We start from the raw sequence: 17240 nt of genomic DNA on the forward strand, positions 1-17240 counted from the left end.
AAAAAAAAAAAAAAAAAAAAAGAACGGTGGGTGACTGGTCTGTGAATGGAAGTCCAGACCACACTTGTGACCTTGACCTTGTCCTTGACCTGACCTAACTGCCCATCTTTAGTATCATGTGTTGTTTCAGAAGAAACAACTTCTCTCTGTGTCAATATAAATTTGGATTGCTGTATACATTGTTATTTGAAAGGTCAAAAAAGGGGCGCCTGGGTGGCTCAGTCGTTGGGTGTCTGCCTTCGGCTCAGGGCGTGATCCCGGAGTCCGGGATCGAGCCCCACATCAGGCTCCTCCGCTGGGAGCCTGCTTCATCCTCTCCCACTCCCCCTGCTTGTGTTCCCTCTCTCGCTGGCTGTCTCTCNCCTCTCTCGCTGGCTGTCTCTCTGTCAAAAAAATAAATAAAATCTTAAAAAAAAAAAATGAAAGTTCAAAAAAAGTATGAATATCTGCAAATGAAGAATCATTCAGTGTAAATATTGTTTGATAAAACTTTGCCCCCCCAAAAAAGGAATCTTGGTATTCTCTTCGAAGACTGTGAACTGCTGCCCAGTGGCTTTCCCCCTGCTCCCTGTGAGGGCAGAGCACCCTGATTGCAGCGACGGCTCAAGCTTTGCTCACCAGAGCTCAGCAGCTTAACTCACGGCTACAACTTTTCGTTTTTTCCCTCCCTCATCCTCTCTCTCTCTCCTCCTCCGTCTTGTTTTCTGTCTGCCTTCTTTCTCTTTTCCTCTCCTCGCCAGGACTCATAGGTGGCAGCCAGAGCTCCTATTGAAAGGCAAGTTTTCCACTGTCAGGTGATGAAGTGCCCTAATGTTCAAGATTTTTGCTTATGAACCTTGTCTAGGTGTTTCGACATTATGAAATTGCATTCTGTTTGGGGATGACCTGGTGTAGAATGTACGGAGATAAACAGTGCTCCTTTATCCTGTTACTACTTACCCTTTAGAACGAAGTGTAGCCTTAGAAAGGTCTGTTTACCCTGAACAATTTGGTATATTTGGGCAGAATGGGGCCGTTGTTTGTAGATCTCCACGACACAGAATAGATTGGCAGTGCGTGTATTTACTGTCTTTTCAAAATATTATTCTAAATTTCAGCACTGACTTTCACATTGAAGAGTCCATCCCTCTTCTCTCTAGCTCTGCATCATCGCAGGCAGGGGAGCGGCTGTTTGGTTTCTTGGGTATTCTGTCGACATTGTCTACGCCGAACAGATGTGTACAGCCCTCTCTTTGCATGGATTTCCGTGCTCTCTACACAGTTTCCCCTTGCTTCTCTGTCATCTCCTTCTCTCTCTCGCTGCCTTTGTGAGTTTCTCTTTGTTTTTGGTTTGCAACAGTTTAAGTGTTATCCATATTAGTGTGCTCTTTTTCTTTTTCCTCCCTATTTATCCCGCTTGGTCTTCTCTGAATTTGGACTTTTGGTTTCGTGTCTGTCATTAATTTTGGAACATCTCTTGCTCCTGTTTCTTTAAATGTTATTGCTACCCTGGTCTCTCTTTCTTCTTCAGTTACTCGTCTTTGGGGCTATTTGTTCCACAGTTTATGGATATGTTTTTGTGGTGTTTTTATTTTCACTGTCTTGTTCCCTGTCGTGTTACAGCATAGGTAATATCCACTGACCTCTTCTCCTGTTCACTGATTATTCCCTTGGCTTCACCTAGTCTGCTGCTAGCACTAGTTAGAGACATTCTTCATCTCTGTTCCTTTTTCATTCCCAGTATTTCCGTTTGATTCTGTCTCACAGTTTTCATGTCCGTGCTAAACATGTCCATCTGATCATGAGGATTGCCCACCTTTTGTACTAGAACCTTTATCATGTTGCTGGTAGTTGTTTGAAATTCCCCGTCTGGTAATTACAACACCTCTACTATGTCTGATTCTGAAATTTTTTATTGCTTCGTCTCTCTTTTTTTTTTAAGATTTTATTTATTTATTTGACAGAGAGACACAGCGAGAGAGGGAACACAAACCAGGGGAGCAGCAGAGGGAGAGGGAGAAGCAGGCTTCCCGCTGAGCAGGGAGCCCGACACGGGGCTTGATCTCAGGACTCTGGGATCATGACCTGAGCCTAAGGCAGACGCTTAAGCCACTGAGCCACCCAGGTGCCTGCTTTGTCTCTTCAGACTGCTTTATATTGCCTTTTTTTTTATACCTTCTACGATTTTGTTTAAAGTTTTGGCCTCTTGAGTGGGACAGTCGAGACTGAAGCAGTTTTGATACCAGAGAATGGCTACACTTGTCTTTTTGTGAGGCGTTCAGTGAGGGCTTGAGTCACTTTAGTCAGGAGTTGTACAGATTTGGGTTTTACTGTTGCAATAATTTTTCTCACAGACTTCCAATTACTGTAGCATTCTTTACTTTGTGTCTAGGGTGGGAGATATTTTGCTAGAAAGTTTGTCACAATGCTTATTCCACACTCACTTTGTTGCACTAAGAGTCTCCTTTTTGTACCTCCCCCAACAGCGTCCTTTGGTACTTGTTACTGACATCTTGTTAGTTTGGTGGGGAGGAGGGGTGGGGGGGGAGAAGGAGACAGAGAGGGAGTGGTGGCTTGTTGTCACAGTCACACGGAGGGTCTTGGGGTGGAGTCTTTTCCACCCTGCCTCACTCCCAGCTCTAAATCTGTGCCCAGGATGTGTTCCTGCTCCATCGTCTGCAAAGAGTTTGAACCTTCTGTTCATTTCCCCCGGCTGCATTGGATTTTCCCCAACTTGGGAGTTTGAGAATGTTCCACAGGAAAGCTAGAAGGGAAGGATCTCTGCTGGGCTTTGTGCCTTCCCAGCACGGGCTCTGTGCCCCCCAAGCCTTCATGGTCAGCAGCATCATCAGGATGAGTTTGCCTTGGCCCGGCCTTTTTTGTGTGTGTGTATTTGGGGTGTGTGTGTATGTGTGTGTGTGTCTGTACAAAGTGTGGTCTGGAGTATAGTTTGTGAGTTGTAGGAAATTATCCTGTGTCTGTAGCCCCCAGGGGTTCTTCTGTCGAACTAGCCCACACTCAGCCTTTTGCAACTTGTTAAAATTGTGATGAAGTCTTGCTGTTGCCATCTATCGGCACCTGCCCCATGCAGATGAGTGTGTGCATCTCTGCTCTCCTCTGTGTCGCCTTGCTTCCTTAGATGTTCAGGTGAGTTGCCTTGCAGCCTCAACTCTGAAGTGTTCAGTTTGCAGGTTATCTGGTTGTTTTTCTTGGGTTGGGAGAGATACTCTATTTTTTTTTTTTTTTAAGATTTATTTATTTGACAGAGATAGAGACAGCCAGCGAGAGAGGGAACACAAGCAGGGGGAGTGGGAGAGGAAGAAGCAGGCTCACAGCAGAAGAGCCTGATGTGGGGCTCGATCCCATAACGCTGGGATCACGCCCTGAGCCGAAGGCAGATGCTTAACCGCTGTGCCACCCAGGCGCCCCGGGAGAGATACTCTTGTAATAGTCTTTGTCCTAAATGGAAGCCTCCTCCTGTTTTTTTGTTAATGTGTTGTAAACCTTGGGATGATTTTAGATTTACAAAAGCGTTGCATGGATAGTACACAGTTTCCCATTTATTCTTCACCCAATTTTAATGTTAACATTTAATATTAACATCTTTCCCAACCATGGTACATTTGTCAAAACTAAGAAAGAAACACTGGTGTCATACTATTAATTGAGCTACAGACTATTCAGATTTCTCTAGTTTTTCTACTAAAGTCCTTTTTTCGTTGTTTCAAGATGAAATCCACTGTACCACAAATCCATTTCATGCCTGTGTTTTAAGTTCACTGTATTTTTCATGGTATGCTGTACTGTATGGTTATAATCAAATCTGTTATTTTTGTTTTAATCTTCAAACTTTGTTTCTTTAAATATTGAAGGTGTCATTTAAAAGATGTATTGAGTAAATACGTATTTAGTGATCTCAATATGAAGCCCTGTCATTTTCTGCCAGTTCTTGCTCATGGTACTTTCTTTCCTTATGTGCTTGGTTATCTTAATTTGCTCCCAATTCTATTTGGAAAATTATAGGTAGAAATCAACTCAAAGAGTAGAAAGTGCCTTCCTCCGGAGAATATTTGCATTTGTCTTAGCTGAGCCCCTTAAGGCTTCTTCAGTGTGAGCCCACCCAAACCGAATTCTGAACTTGAGGTTCACTGGACCAAGGTTGCAAATCCATGTGAGACTGATTGACTTCTGGTTTACTTTTGCCTTAAGAGTATAGCCTTTGGTGTTCCCTTTACTTCTTTTCACTATTTTGAGAGAGGGAGAGAGAGAGAGCACGCACAAGCAATGGGAATGGCAGGCAGAGGGAGAAGCAGGCTCCCCACTGACCAAGGAGCCCAATGCGGGACTCAGTCCCAGGACCCCAGGATCATGACCTGAGCCGAAGGCAGACACTTAACTCACTCAGCCACCCAGGCATCCCAGCTTCTTTTCACTCTTAATAGAAGGTCCACGGGCTTTGATTTTTATCTTTTCAGCTCTTTGATAACTTTTAAAGTGATGTTATATCCACCTTTGTAAATTTTAATTAGGAAGGCTTGTTCAGATAACCTAGTCTTTCACTTTGGGCTACCAGAGAACTTTCTGTTGTTCGAGGGCAGAAGTCTAGCCTTTTGCTATCCATGCAACAATGCTGGGTTACAGACTGGTGGTACCATGAGTGGTTGTCACTGGAGGCCAAATCAGATTTGGGTTTAAGCCTCAGGTCTGCCATTTACACTTTGTTACTATGCACAAGTCACTTAACTTTTCTAAGCTTGTTTTCTTTATATGTTAAATCTGTTAATAATTCATTTGGTAGCTAGGATTAAATAACATGTTTGAAGGTTATGCTTTTTGTAGTAGTTCCCAATTGCTGCTGTAACAGATTACCACAAACTCACTGACCGCACAGGCAGCAGAAACAAAAATAAATAAGTAGGACTACACCAAACTAAAATGTTTCTGCACAGCAAAGGAAATAATCAACAAAATGAAGAAACAACCTGCAGAAAGGGAGAAAATATTTGCAAATGACATATCCAAGGCTCATTTTCAAGATTAACATGAAGCCCACCAGCAAAAAAAAACACAACACGATTTAAGCAATGGGCAAAGGACTTGGACATTTCTCCAAAGACGACCTACAAATAAATGGCTGACAGGTGTATGAAAATGTGCTGAACCTCAGTCATCATCAGGGAAATGCCAGTCACAGCTGTAGTGAGATTAACACCTCATACCTGTTACAATGACCATTCTCAAGTAGTTTTTGAAAGTTAAGGGTCGGTTGAGGTTTTAGAGAAAAGAGAACCCTTAGACATTGTTGGCAGGAATATAAATTGGTACAGCCATTACAAAAAACAGAATGGAGTTTCCTCAAAAGATTAAAAATAGAAATATATCCAGCAATTATACTTCTGGGTATATATTCAAAGGAAATAGGATTATTTGCTACACTCATGTTCACTGCAGCATTATTCACAATAGCCAGGTGTGGAAGTAACCTAAATTTCCATCAACAAATGAGTGAATAAGAAAAAAATGTAGTATGTGTACACAGTGGAGTATTTTTCAGTGTTAAAAAAGAAGGAGATTCTATCATTTTTGACAGTGTGAATGGACCTCGAGGGCATTACACTAACTGAAAGAAACCTGACATAAAATCACAAATACTGCATGGTCTCACTTACATGTGGAATTTTAAAAAGTTGAATTAATAGAACTGGGCAGTATAGCAGTGGTTTACCAGGGCCTAAGGGATTGGGGGAAATGGGGATATGTTGGTCAAAGGGTCCGAACTTTCAGTTATAAGAGGCATAAGTTCTGAGGACATAAGGTACAGCGTGGTGCCTGTAGTTAATAAGACCATATTGTATACTTGAAATTTGTTGGAAAGAATAGATTTTAAGTGTTCTTACCACACAAAAAATACTATAACTATGCAAGGTGATGGGTAGGTTAATTACTTTATGGTAATCATTTCACCGTGTCTGTGTGTATGAAGATATCACATTGTATACCTTAAATGGTATACATTTAAGCTAGGAAAAATAACAACATACATTTATTATCTTAACCATTCTGGAGATCAGCAGTGCAAAGTGGATCTCACTGGACTAAAATCATGGTGTCATTGGGGCTGAGGTCCCTTCTGGAGACTCTAAGCTAAGGGAGAATCCATTTTCTTGCCTCTTAGATTCTAGAGCTTGCCTGTATTCCCTGGGTCATGGCTTCTTGCTGTCTTCAAAGCCAGCAATGGTTGGTCTGGTCTTTTTTTTTTTTTTTTTTTTGCAGCCATCGTTCCAGTTCTGACTCTTCCTGCTCCCTCTTTCATCGTTAGAACCCTTGTGATGACACTGCCCCCCCCACCCCATTGGACATTTTAGGCTGATCTCATTGTCCCGCAGTCCAGTGCTAGCAGTCTTCAATCCCCCTGCCTGCCGCATTCATGTATGCATTTGTGTGACTTTGTAATTGTTTTCTGATACGTGTAGCACTTCCATACTTAAATAACAAGCTCTTGAGGAAGGAGATTGTTACTTTGTATCCCACCACGTTTTGCATATTTTCCCTCTGTAAATGTGTAATGGAATTTTTAATGAGTTGAATGTTTCTGATTGTAGAAAAACCCTTTTTAACAGTTGTGATTTGCTAGACTGGATTAATTTGGGGGGAAGAAAGCAGAGATGAACTATCTTGTTTATATTCTGTACATCTCAACATGAAATCCTTTTTATTTAAAAAGAAAGCAGTGATTAAAAGATGTCTAGCTAATCAAAGTTTATTAAGTTCTGAGGTATCATTTCCATATAAATGTGCCTGCTTTGAAACTCTTTAGTGAACTAGACAGAATTTTTAAAAACCAGAGAGGAAGGAAACAATATAAAGAGCCTACCACACAGTGCTTGATATTTTCACATACTTCCTTTTATGCTCACAGTTATCCTGAGTCTGCATTTGGGAATGAAACTGAGACTCAATTAAAAGTAAATTAACTTATCCAAAGCATGGAGAAAAGTCTGTTTTTAACAGAAGGTCACCAGTTCCATAACTGGTTGCAATTTGAATATATTTTAAACTCTTAAATAGCTCTTTTCTTTTTGAATGGAATTTTAATATGGAATAGCTTGCTGATTTCCGCTAGAGGCTGAAGTATCTGTGCTTAAAATGGTACCTCACATCTTGAGTAGAGATCTTCTATGCAAAGTCAGTCTCATGAAAGAAAACAGAATCTCTGGTTCCTTCCAAATGAATGTTTAGCAGAATAAAAGATTTCTGTGAACAGTAGCAAGACTCTTCTGCATAACTTGGTTTGTTTGTGACTGTTCACCATTTATTTCCTGTCATCCTTGGGTCTTCCCTGACCTTGAACAGGGATTTTCCTTAATTGAGAAGTGGGTCCAGAGATGTCACACGGCCCCAGCGTCATTCTTTCCTTGCCCTGATGCTCCATGTTTAGTCCTTCTGTCCTCTGTGGCCACCTTCTCTGTCTCTGTGGGAACTAAAGAAGAGCTGCCCTTTTGGTCAGCAGTGTGAAAGCGGTGGTGAGGAAGTTAGCAGGTCCCAACTGCTGAAGGAGGAAGAAAGTTTTACTTTGAAATCTTGACTCTACATCTGTGCTCTGGGTCGTGCTCAGCCGCATTAGAGAGAACGAGGAGACCTGCTTTGGCCATGTTGCCTTTGGAGGCTGCTGTTCCTGTGAGTGCAGCGTGCTGAGCTGATTCTGGGGAAGGCACGTGGCCTGTGCTCAGGTCCTGTCGCTCTTCTTTGCCCCCGATGCGTCCTCTCACATTTTGAAAGCGCATCTGTTTTAATTTTAACAACAGCAAATTGCAGTATTATTTTGTGCCAGGCGCCGTGTTAATTAGACGACATAAGTTATCACCTTTTATCATTACAGTGTCTCTGTGAGGGGGAGGTACCACCATCCTTTCTTTTGTAGACAAGAAGCTTCGGGCACAGGGAGGGTAAGGAATTTATCCTGGCTCTCGGGGCCTGTAAGTGGAATCTGGGGTTTGAAGCCAAGTGCTCAGACTGTTCTAGACTCCTTCTCTAGTTGCAGTCTTTGTATATATGGTTCCCTGTAGCAGATGATCTGCTTCATGGAGTAATGGCCAGGCTGGGGCTGTGAAAATGTAACTCCTCAGACTATTCCTGTACGAGTCTTTCTTTGCACCAGTGACTTGCCTTTTCATATCATAACAGAGTCTTAAAGAACAAAAGTTTTAAAAATTTTGCCTGAGTCCAATTTATTGATCTCTCCTAAAATTTCTGCTTTTTCTCTCCTATTGTAAAAGGCATTGCCAAACTCAATGATACTAAAATTTTCTCCTTCGTTTTCTTTTGGAAGTTTTACAGTTTTAGTTTGCATTTAGGTCTGTGGCCCATTTCGAGTTAAGGTCTGTATATGCTGTAAGGTCAAGGTTTGTGTATCTAAAAATGGACATCCATCAACACTTACTGAGAAGGTTATTCTTTTCCCCATTGTTTGAAATAAATAAATTGCATACATACGGGTCTGTTTCTGAACCATTTACTCTGTTCCACTGATCTATAGGGATATCTCCATGCCTGTACCACACTGTCTTGATTACTCTTGCTTTATTATGATAAGTTTTGAAATCTGGTGTAGTTAAATCTTCTATATTTGCTCTTTTTCAAAGTAGTTTGGCTGTTTTAGGTCCTTTGCATTTCCCATATAAATTCTAAAATCAGCTTGTCAGTTTCTGCATAAAAGCTTGCTGGGTTTTTTATTTGGATTGCATTGATTCTAAGATCCATCTGGGAAGGATTGCTATCATAACAATATTGAGTCTTTGGATCCAAAAACACAGTCTTTATTTGGGTCTTCTTTAATGTCTCTCAGCAGCGTTTTGTGGTTTTTACTGTGCAAGTTTACACACCTTTTGCTAAAGGTATCCACATTTGCTGAAATAAATTCTTAATTTCATGTTTTTTGATGCTGTTGTAGATGGCATTATTTTTTATGATTGTTGTTAGCATCCAAACATTCAGTATTTTTGACTTTTTGTTCTGTAATTGTGCTAGGCTTTTTATCTAGCAACATTAAAAGATAGTAATATTTCTTAGATTTCTTACATGGATAGTCATGTCATTTGTGTATAAATACAGTTTTACTTCTTACTTTTAATCTGGATGCTTTTGTTTCTTTGTCTTGCCTAAGTGCCCTCGCTAGAACCTCTAATACAGCCTTGACTGGCACTGGTGAGAGTGGGTGTCCTTGCCTCTTTCCTCATCTGTTAGCGAAAGCACTCATTCTTTTACCATTCCTTAGGTCTTAGACCCATCGTCCACTCCAGTTACCGTCTTGTTATTCTCCTTCATAACATCTTGCTCTTTTTCTTCAGTCACAGAAGTGTAATTATTTTTGTAAAATTTGTTTAATGTACTTTTTTCTCACTTGTCTCCAAAGACCTATTTCGTTAGCCTACATAGTACCTGGCACATAATAGGTGTATAAGAAATACTCCTTGAATGAACCCTGAAAGAATTGTTCATTCTTGCTTTCTTGTTCAACCATCAGTGTTCTTTTTAATGAACTATGTTAAGAGGTGGGAAAATAACACCACAGGCATTATTAATAACCATTCAAATCGTGAATCAGTTTATGTTTGAATGCTTGAACTAAAAGCTAAACATCATCAGTAATTGCTTTCATGGCTTCGAATACAAAGTTTACTGATTTAAAGATTTTATTTTTTTAATTATTATTGTTTTTTAAGTAAGCTCTACACCCAGTGTGGGGCTGGAACCTGTGACCCCACAATGGGGAGTCGTATGTTCTACCCAGTAAGCCAGCTCGTTGCCCAAAAGCTGATTTAAAATATATTCTCGTGATAATGAATTTGTGGATGTGGGAACTAATTTTAAATTTTTTTCTTAATTTTACCCATTTTTCTATGTTTTCATGGCAGCTCTGGTTAATCTTTCTTATCAAATGTTAGGATACATAAAAATCCATTAATTTCTAAGTTAAGCAAAGGTAGTGGGTTCTAAAGACAATTTATATGGGTTTTTGAAAAGTATGTATATTTTCAGAGAAGCTGAAAACGCAGAATTGTAGAGCTGCCATTAATACAAGTTGTTCAGGGGAAAGTTTGGAAGAGATTAATCATAAGTTTATCTAATGAAAAAATGTGAACTGTCACATAGGTTTATTACATAGGAGTTTTATAATCATCGATCATTCAGAAAGGGGATGCTTCTGTACCAGATATATAGATAGTATTACCTAGGATCAGATGAGGTTGGGTAAAGTGAACGTAATTTTCTTTCCTCCTATCCTCCTGTCCCTTTGTTTCCTGTATTCTGTTTGTATTTGAGAACATTTGAGATGAATGCCTTAGTTGTGTGTTTTGGCTCTCAAGTAACCATGTTGGATAACTCACTTCTAAAGTTAGGAGTTTCTCATTATATAGTTTTACAGTTTCTGTCTTTATTTTCCCAAGCAGATAAAAGCTTAGACTAACGGATTACTTAATAAACATCCAGCTTTCTCCTTTATTTATAAGTGCATTATTTTAGTTTATGAAGCTGCTTGTAAATTGAATTATTTAAAATGCATTAAGGGAGCCGTGTAAAATAAGAATACTGTGGGAATCTTTTGAAATGTGAATACTTACTACATTTTATATTGTGGAAATTTAGGTATTGCCTCAAATGAGATATGCTTTTATTATTGATATTTAGGGACACTGATGTCTAAAATTTGTACCTTTTAAAAATGTCATTTTTCAGAATCTTGGGGAAAAGCTCTTTAACTGAGGCTTTATGTGAGTCAGAATTTCATGGGCAAATTTTTAATTAATGAATATTAGTGTGTAATTAGAAACGTTGTTAGAGTCTTAATGATTGACCTACCAGTGAATGTATGACAGCGTTTCAAATATAATTCATGTTAGGATTTAATTGCATTTTTGCATTTTGGTTCTGCTTGAAATGAAGGTCACGTGTAAAATGAATATACATTTTTCCCATCATAGAAAATATTCTCTTAGCATTAATAGGGTTGGCACTGGTAAGTTCACAAGAACAACAACAAAAAAATTCAAACAAATCAAACCAAATTTCTCTGTTTCACAGATGTATCTTGTGATTTTTCCTGAGGGAACAAGGTATAATCCAGAACTAACAAAAGTCATTTCAGCTAGTCAAACATTTGCTGCTCAAGAAGGTAAGTAAAAATTTGACTGTACTTGAAAAAATAATTTTTAAAAATAAATGCCTTTTCAGTTTTTGTTCCTGGAGAGGATCTTTACGTTTTACAACAGTGGAAGTGCATAAATGTACTCATTTCTTCAATGAATGTAGTATTATCTCTTAGGATATGAAGTTTCTTCCTTGATTCCTATGCATGTTGGTATATTCTATCTGAAAGATTAAATTCAAGTGCTTGCTAAAATACATATCCCAGCACCATGGATTTCATGAAAATCTGGCTGGGTACTGGATTGTGGAGCCTTTTTCTCCATATGGGTTGTGGGTGAGGGAAAGAGTCTCCGTTCTGTGGGCTGACAGACCTGGGCTGGAATCCAAACTCTGACATCTGTCAGCTATGTGGGTGCAAGTTCCTCATGGACTGAGCTTATCTCCCCATCTCTTACGACACACGTACCTTAGAGCTATAGCTGTGCCTGCCTCTGTGTACAAATTACGTTAGAAGAATGGAATGTGAAGTTCCTGTCGGAGAATGTGACACAAAGTTGGTTTACAGTACTTGGAAGTTATGAATGTCCCCAGTAACAGGAATGTTCTTAATGTCCGTGTTTTATAAAGTTGGATAGCTAATACACCTATAAGCTATTCAGTTTCACCAATTTGGGATATAAACAGAAAACACTGGCTGTGCTGTGTTCTCAGAGTTTCCCTTGGAGACTGACTGTGAATTAGTATGCGACCTCCATACACTGATCCCCAGGCACTTACTGAGCAAATGCCTTGTGGTCCATCTCATTGCAGGGTCTATGCAGTGCTGTCTAGGAGAACTTGTTATAGCTCTGCTCAACGCGGTGGCTCCTACCCACATGTGGTAGTGCATCAGGGGAAATGAATTTTTAATTTTGTTAATTTTAAGTAATTTATTGGAATCTGATGCAAAATTCTTGATACTTCCTTATTGGGCTTCTTTCCCCAGACTTCTGTTAGGGCTTGTCTGCATCCCCTCGCTCTCTGGCGACTGCTGGTCAGTCTCCTCTCTAGCCTCCTCTTCTGCTTCATTCTCCCTGTTTCATGTGTTGTTCTGTTGTCTGACTTTACTCTTTCCATTTCATGTTCGTGTGTTTCCTTGTGGCCTTCATCCAGAGCCGTAGCTTTAGCCACCATTTATTTGATTGCTGAACACTCACAAAAAGCTCTCTTCCACCCGTCTCTGTTTGACTCTAGACCTGTAGGTGTAGCTGCCCAGGAGAGAGCTTCACTTGGCTGGCCCACGGGCCAGTGATGCTCCACATCCCTGACCATCAGGGAAATACAAATCAAAACCGCAGTGAGCTGCCACCTCACACCTGTCAGAGAGGCTGAAATTCACAACACAGGAAACAACAGGTGTTGGCAAGGATGCGGAGAAAGGGGAACCCTCATGCACTATTGGTGGGAATGCAGGCTGGTGCAGCCGCTCTGGAAAACAGTGGGGAGCTTCCTCAAAAAGTTAAAAATAGAGCTACCCCACAATCCAGCAGTTGCACTACTAGGTATTTACCCAAAGAATACAGAGGCACTAATTCAAAGGGATACATGCAGCCTAGTGTTTATAGCAGCATTATCAACAATAGCCAAATTATGGAAAGAGCCCAAGTGTCCATCAACTGATGAATGGATAAAGATGTTGTCTGTATATACAATGGGATATTACTCAGCCATAAAAAGAATGAAATTTTGCCATTTGCAAGATGTGGCTGGATCTAGAGGGTATAATACTAAGCGAAATAAGTCAGAGAAAGACAGATACCATATGATCTCACTCATATGTGGAATTTAAGAAACAAAACAAATGAGCAAAGGAGAAAGAGAGGCAAACCGAGAAACAGACTATTAACTGTAGAGAACACACTGGTGGTGACCAGAGGGGAGAAGGGTGGGGGATGGGGGGAAACAGGTGGCGGGGATTCAGAAGAGCATTGTGATGAGCACCAGGTGTTGTATGGAGGTGTTGAGTCACTGTATTGTATACCTGGAACTAACACTGTATGTTAACCAACTGGAATTTAAAAAAATTTTCAAAGAGTTTATTTATTTATTTGAGAGAGAGGGAGAGCGTGAGCAGAGGGGAGGGGCAGAGGGAGAAGCAGGCTTCCCGCTGAGCAGGGAGCCTGATGTAGGACTCGATCCTAGGACCCCCAGATTATGACCTGAGCTGAAGGCAGATGGTTAACCAACTGAGCTACCCAGGCACCCCTTAAGATAAAAACTTAAAAAAAATGAACTGTCTCAAGGGAAAACAAAAAGTTGAAAATTAAAAAAAAAAAAAAGCATATTCTAAAACAGAAACCATGAAATGGCTTTTTTAAAAAATGGTTTTATATCCAAAAGTATTTAGAGAATTTTGCATTTTATATCCTTCCGTTGGGGAGGTACAGTTCACATTTATATATTACTCTCAGAAAAGTTCTGTTGTAAAAATCTCTGGTTTTGTTTGTTGAGCTGTTTTCTAATTTTATGTATTTTAGAAAGATACCAGTGATCTAAAATTATTAAACAAAATTTGGGATTTTTGTGGGGTATATCTTTAGGGTTCCAGAAAATTATGTCTCTCCAAAATTACTCCTTCTCTAAAGATTCTTGAGAGCTGAGCTATGACTTTAAAAAAAAATGTGTATTTTACTCTGCAGTTTAAAATAGTCTGTAGATGAATCAGTTGTGGGATTTTTCGTGTGTGTGTGGATTCTCGGTAAACTTGAGTGTAGACCTTAAACTATATAAATTTTCAACTACTCCTGTGTGTCATCTCTTAGAGCCACTTTAATTCTGTTTAGGAATTACAGTTTTAGATTAGATAAGGTGAAAGGGAAATAAATGTGGGGTTTTGTTTTTTTTGTTTTTTTGTTTTTTTTTTTGCTACCTCTTGTGTATTGTAAAATCTGAGACATTTTATTATCACTAAGTAATGAATTACATCGTGAGATGTGTTTTTATGGGCTGAACAGAGAGCTGGCCTTGGGGGAAGTTTACTAGAGTGCCCTAGATCCTCAGAGTCTGCTGATTTTATGCTTAAAATAGTAGAATATTCTACCTTTAAATATTAACAAATCTTTATCAAATTTCTCATATGTAAAGTGTTCCACTAAGGTGGAAGAACTAACTCCAGTGTTTTCTAGGAGTTTATGATTTAGTAGGAGAATTAGGATTGTACTCATCATCTATGGATGTGTAACAAAGTATCCCAAACCCTAGTGGCTTAAAACAACAGACGGTTCCTATGTCCCGGCTGATGTGGGCCAGGAGTCCTGGTGTGGTTCAGCGGGGGGCCGCTTGCTCGGGGACGGTCACAGGCTGCAGTCATTTCAGGGCTCCCAGGGAGGATCTGTAAGAAGCTCCCTTCCACGGCTGTTGGCAGCCCTCAGGTCCTCACTGGCTGTTGGCTGGAGAGTGTTTCTTGCCACTTGGGCCTCTCCATAGAGCTCCTCGGGACACGACAGCCTGCTCCATGGGGCTGAGAGGGCGGGGAGACAACATGGGAGAGGTACTGTAACAGTGAGAGCGTAGAGGACGGTTGTCACTGTCTTAACCTAATTTTGGAAGTGACGTCTCATCATTTTTGGCTTATAGTAGGGAGGTCCTGAGCAAGACTCTGCAAGAGAGTCTGACTGACTGAGGTACAGACTGCTTCACAGTAGTGATCCCACTTCCAGAAACTTCAGGATGCTATTTTTCAACAAGTTTGCCTCTTAACAATGCTTTATAATATATGATGGACGAATTGCTTAATTTTAAACATGTCACTCAAGACAAAATTAGACCTGGACATTTTTTTATGTCTTGTCACTGGGCAAATAAATCACTAGTTAGTTGTTGAGGTATAATACATTTGCATTATAGAATGAGCGTGGTCCCAGATTTTTGTGTTTATGTGAAGAGTAATGTAGAATTGTTCTGTGTTTTAGTATTTATTCAAGGACTTCTGATTAATTTTGTAAAATTCACCTTTGTGTGTGTGTTTGTATTTAAATATTGCCATACTTTTGGCTCAGTCGGTGGAGTGTCCGACTCTTGGTTTTGGCTCAAGTCATGATCTCATGGGTCCTGGGATCGACCCCCTTGTCTGGCTCCACATTCCATGCAGAGTCTGCTGGAGATTCTGTCCCTCCACCCCTCTCTCCACTTGCTCACTCACTCTCTCAAATAAACAAATAAATCTTTAAAAAATATATTGCCATACTTTTTTCAGTTGGGTAAAACAAACATTTATATGCAAATAGGTGTATTTACTGAGTGATATTTGTTCAGAGTTGTAATTTCAGTGCAGGTTTTAGGGCCTGTGTTAATCACCTTGGGCCGCCATAACAGGACACTGCTCTGGGGCCTTAAAACAAGACACATTATTTTCTCACAGTTCTGAAGCCTGGATGTCCAAGATCAAGGTGCCAGCAGGGTTTGTTTCTGGTGAGACCACACTTCCTGACTCACAGAGGACCACCTTCTTGCTGTGTCCTCACATGGCCTTTTCTCTGTGTACTCACAGAGAGAGGTCTCTGGTGTTTCTCTTTTTTTATAAGGATACCAGTCCTATTAGATTAGGGCCCCATGCTTATGACCTCACGTAACCTTAATTACCTCCTGAAGGCCCCATCTCCAAATACAGTAACATAGGGGTTAGGGCTTCAAAATGAATTTCGGGGGGGGGATGGGGGAGACACACTTCAGTCCATAAAAGGGTCTTATCTTTCTATGTGTAATTGTATGTAATACTAATATTTCTTAACTCATTATTTTTTTTTAAAGATTTTATTTATTTATTTCACAGAAACAGCCAGTGAGAGAGGGAACACAAGCAGGGGGAGTGGGAGAGGAAGAAGCAGGCTCCTAGAGGAGGAGCCTGATGTGGGGCTCGATCCCAGAACGCCTGGGTCACGCTCTGAGCCGAAGGCAGACGCTTAACAGCTGCGCCACCCAGGAGCCCCTTAACTCATTATTTTTAAAACAATTTAAGATGAATGTTTACCTTGTATTATTCATCTCACTGAGATGACTTTAATATAGTTTCTAAAGGTTACTTAGTTTTAAAAATCCACACTAATTTTGTAATGCTAGATCAAGTATTTTTAAGTAATCTAAAATAGCATAATAATGACATATAATCTAGCTTTCTAATCTAATAACCCACCTTCCTATAATTGATCAATTATTGGTCTGTCCTTTTTCTCTGAGTTTTAGGTCTTTCTTAAAGTTACTGAAAGGGGAGAAAATGAATAATTTGTCTTCTGGATATGATTTTTAGTTGCTGACTATTCTTTCTTTAAATTCTACAACTGAAAAAACTATTGCTGTCTATTAGAACTGTACTTTCTTGTGACTATAAAGGTAATTATTTCCCACCATACACGAAAGAAATTGATTTGTGAACCATATATCTAGAAAAAGTGTTTCCTGTTTTCTTTCCTCCTCGGTCACAACTAATTGAGATTACTTGAAAATAAAAATGAAAGAACTTGTTTCTCCGTCTGTTAAGCTAATTTTTCTTCAAGAAAGTTGAAGCTTCATAGCACTTGTTAGTCTGTGATGTTCAAAACATTGTTAATATTGCTCCTAAAGTACCTTCCTTTGAACCTGACCTAAAAAATAAATAGAAAAACCAAACCAACTTTTTTAATTTATATTTTTAAAATGTGATATGTGCTCATGTGTTTAAACCATTATACCTTTTGGGGCGCCTGGGTGGCTCAGTCGTTAAGCGTCTGCCTTCGGCTCAGGGTGTGATCCCGACGTTATGGGATCGAGCCCCACATCAGGTTCCTCCGCTGGGAGCCTGCTTCTTCCTCTCCCACTCCCCCTGCTTGTGTTCCCTCTCTCGCTGGCTGTCTCTCTCTGTCAAATAAATAAAATAAAATCTTTTTAAAAATAAATTAAATAAATAAATAAATAAACCATTATACCTTCTACTCTTCAGTTTTCCATTGGCATTGATATTGGCTGGCTTGAGAAGTATGACTGATGGATATGGGTGTGTCTATCTCCCTTAACTCTAAATGTTTTAAGGTTCTGGTTATAACTATTTCCTAAAAGTGTTTTACTTCAAAAACATGTTATCCACAAACTGTGGCCATTCA

At 39.9% G+C, this 17240-nt stretch overlaps 1 protein-coding gene across 1 annotated transcript in view; it reads left to right on the top strand.

Moving 5' to 3' along the window:
* Positions 1-17240, top strand: part of AGPAT5 (1-acylglycerol-3-phosphate O-acyltransferase 5) — a 72727-nt gene that overhangs the window by 36042 nt on the left and 19445 nt on the right. Inside the window, exon 5 of the mRNA XM_034647759.1 lies at positions 11062-11152. Within this exon, the coding sequence (XP_034503650.1) occupies positions 11062-11152 (91 nt within the window). The remainder of the gene's footprint in view (positions 1-11061; positions 11153-17240) is intronic.

This window comes from Ailuropoda melanoleuca, chromosome 18 (genome assembly GCF_002007445.2).
Source record: "Ailuropoda melanoleuca isolate Jingjing chromosome 18, ASM200744v2, whole genome shotgun sequence".
Classification (NCBI taxonomy): domain Eukaryota; kingdom Metazoa; phylum Chordata; class Mammalia; order Carnivora; family Ursidae; genus Ailuropoda; species Ailuropoda melanoleuca.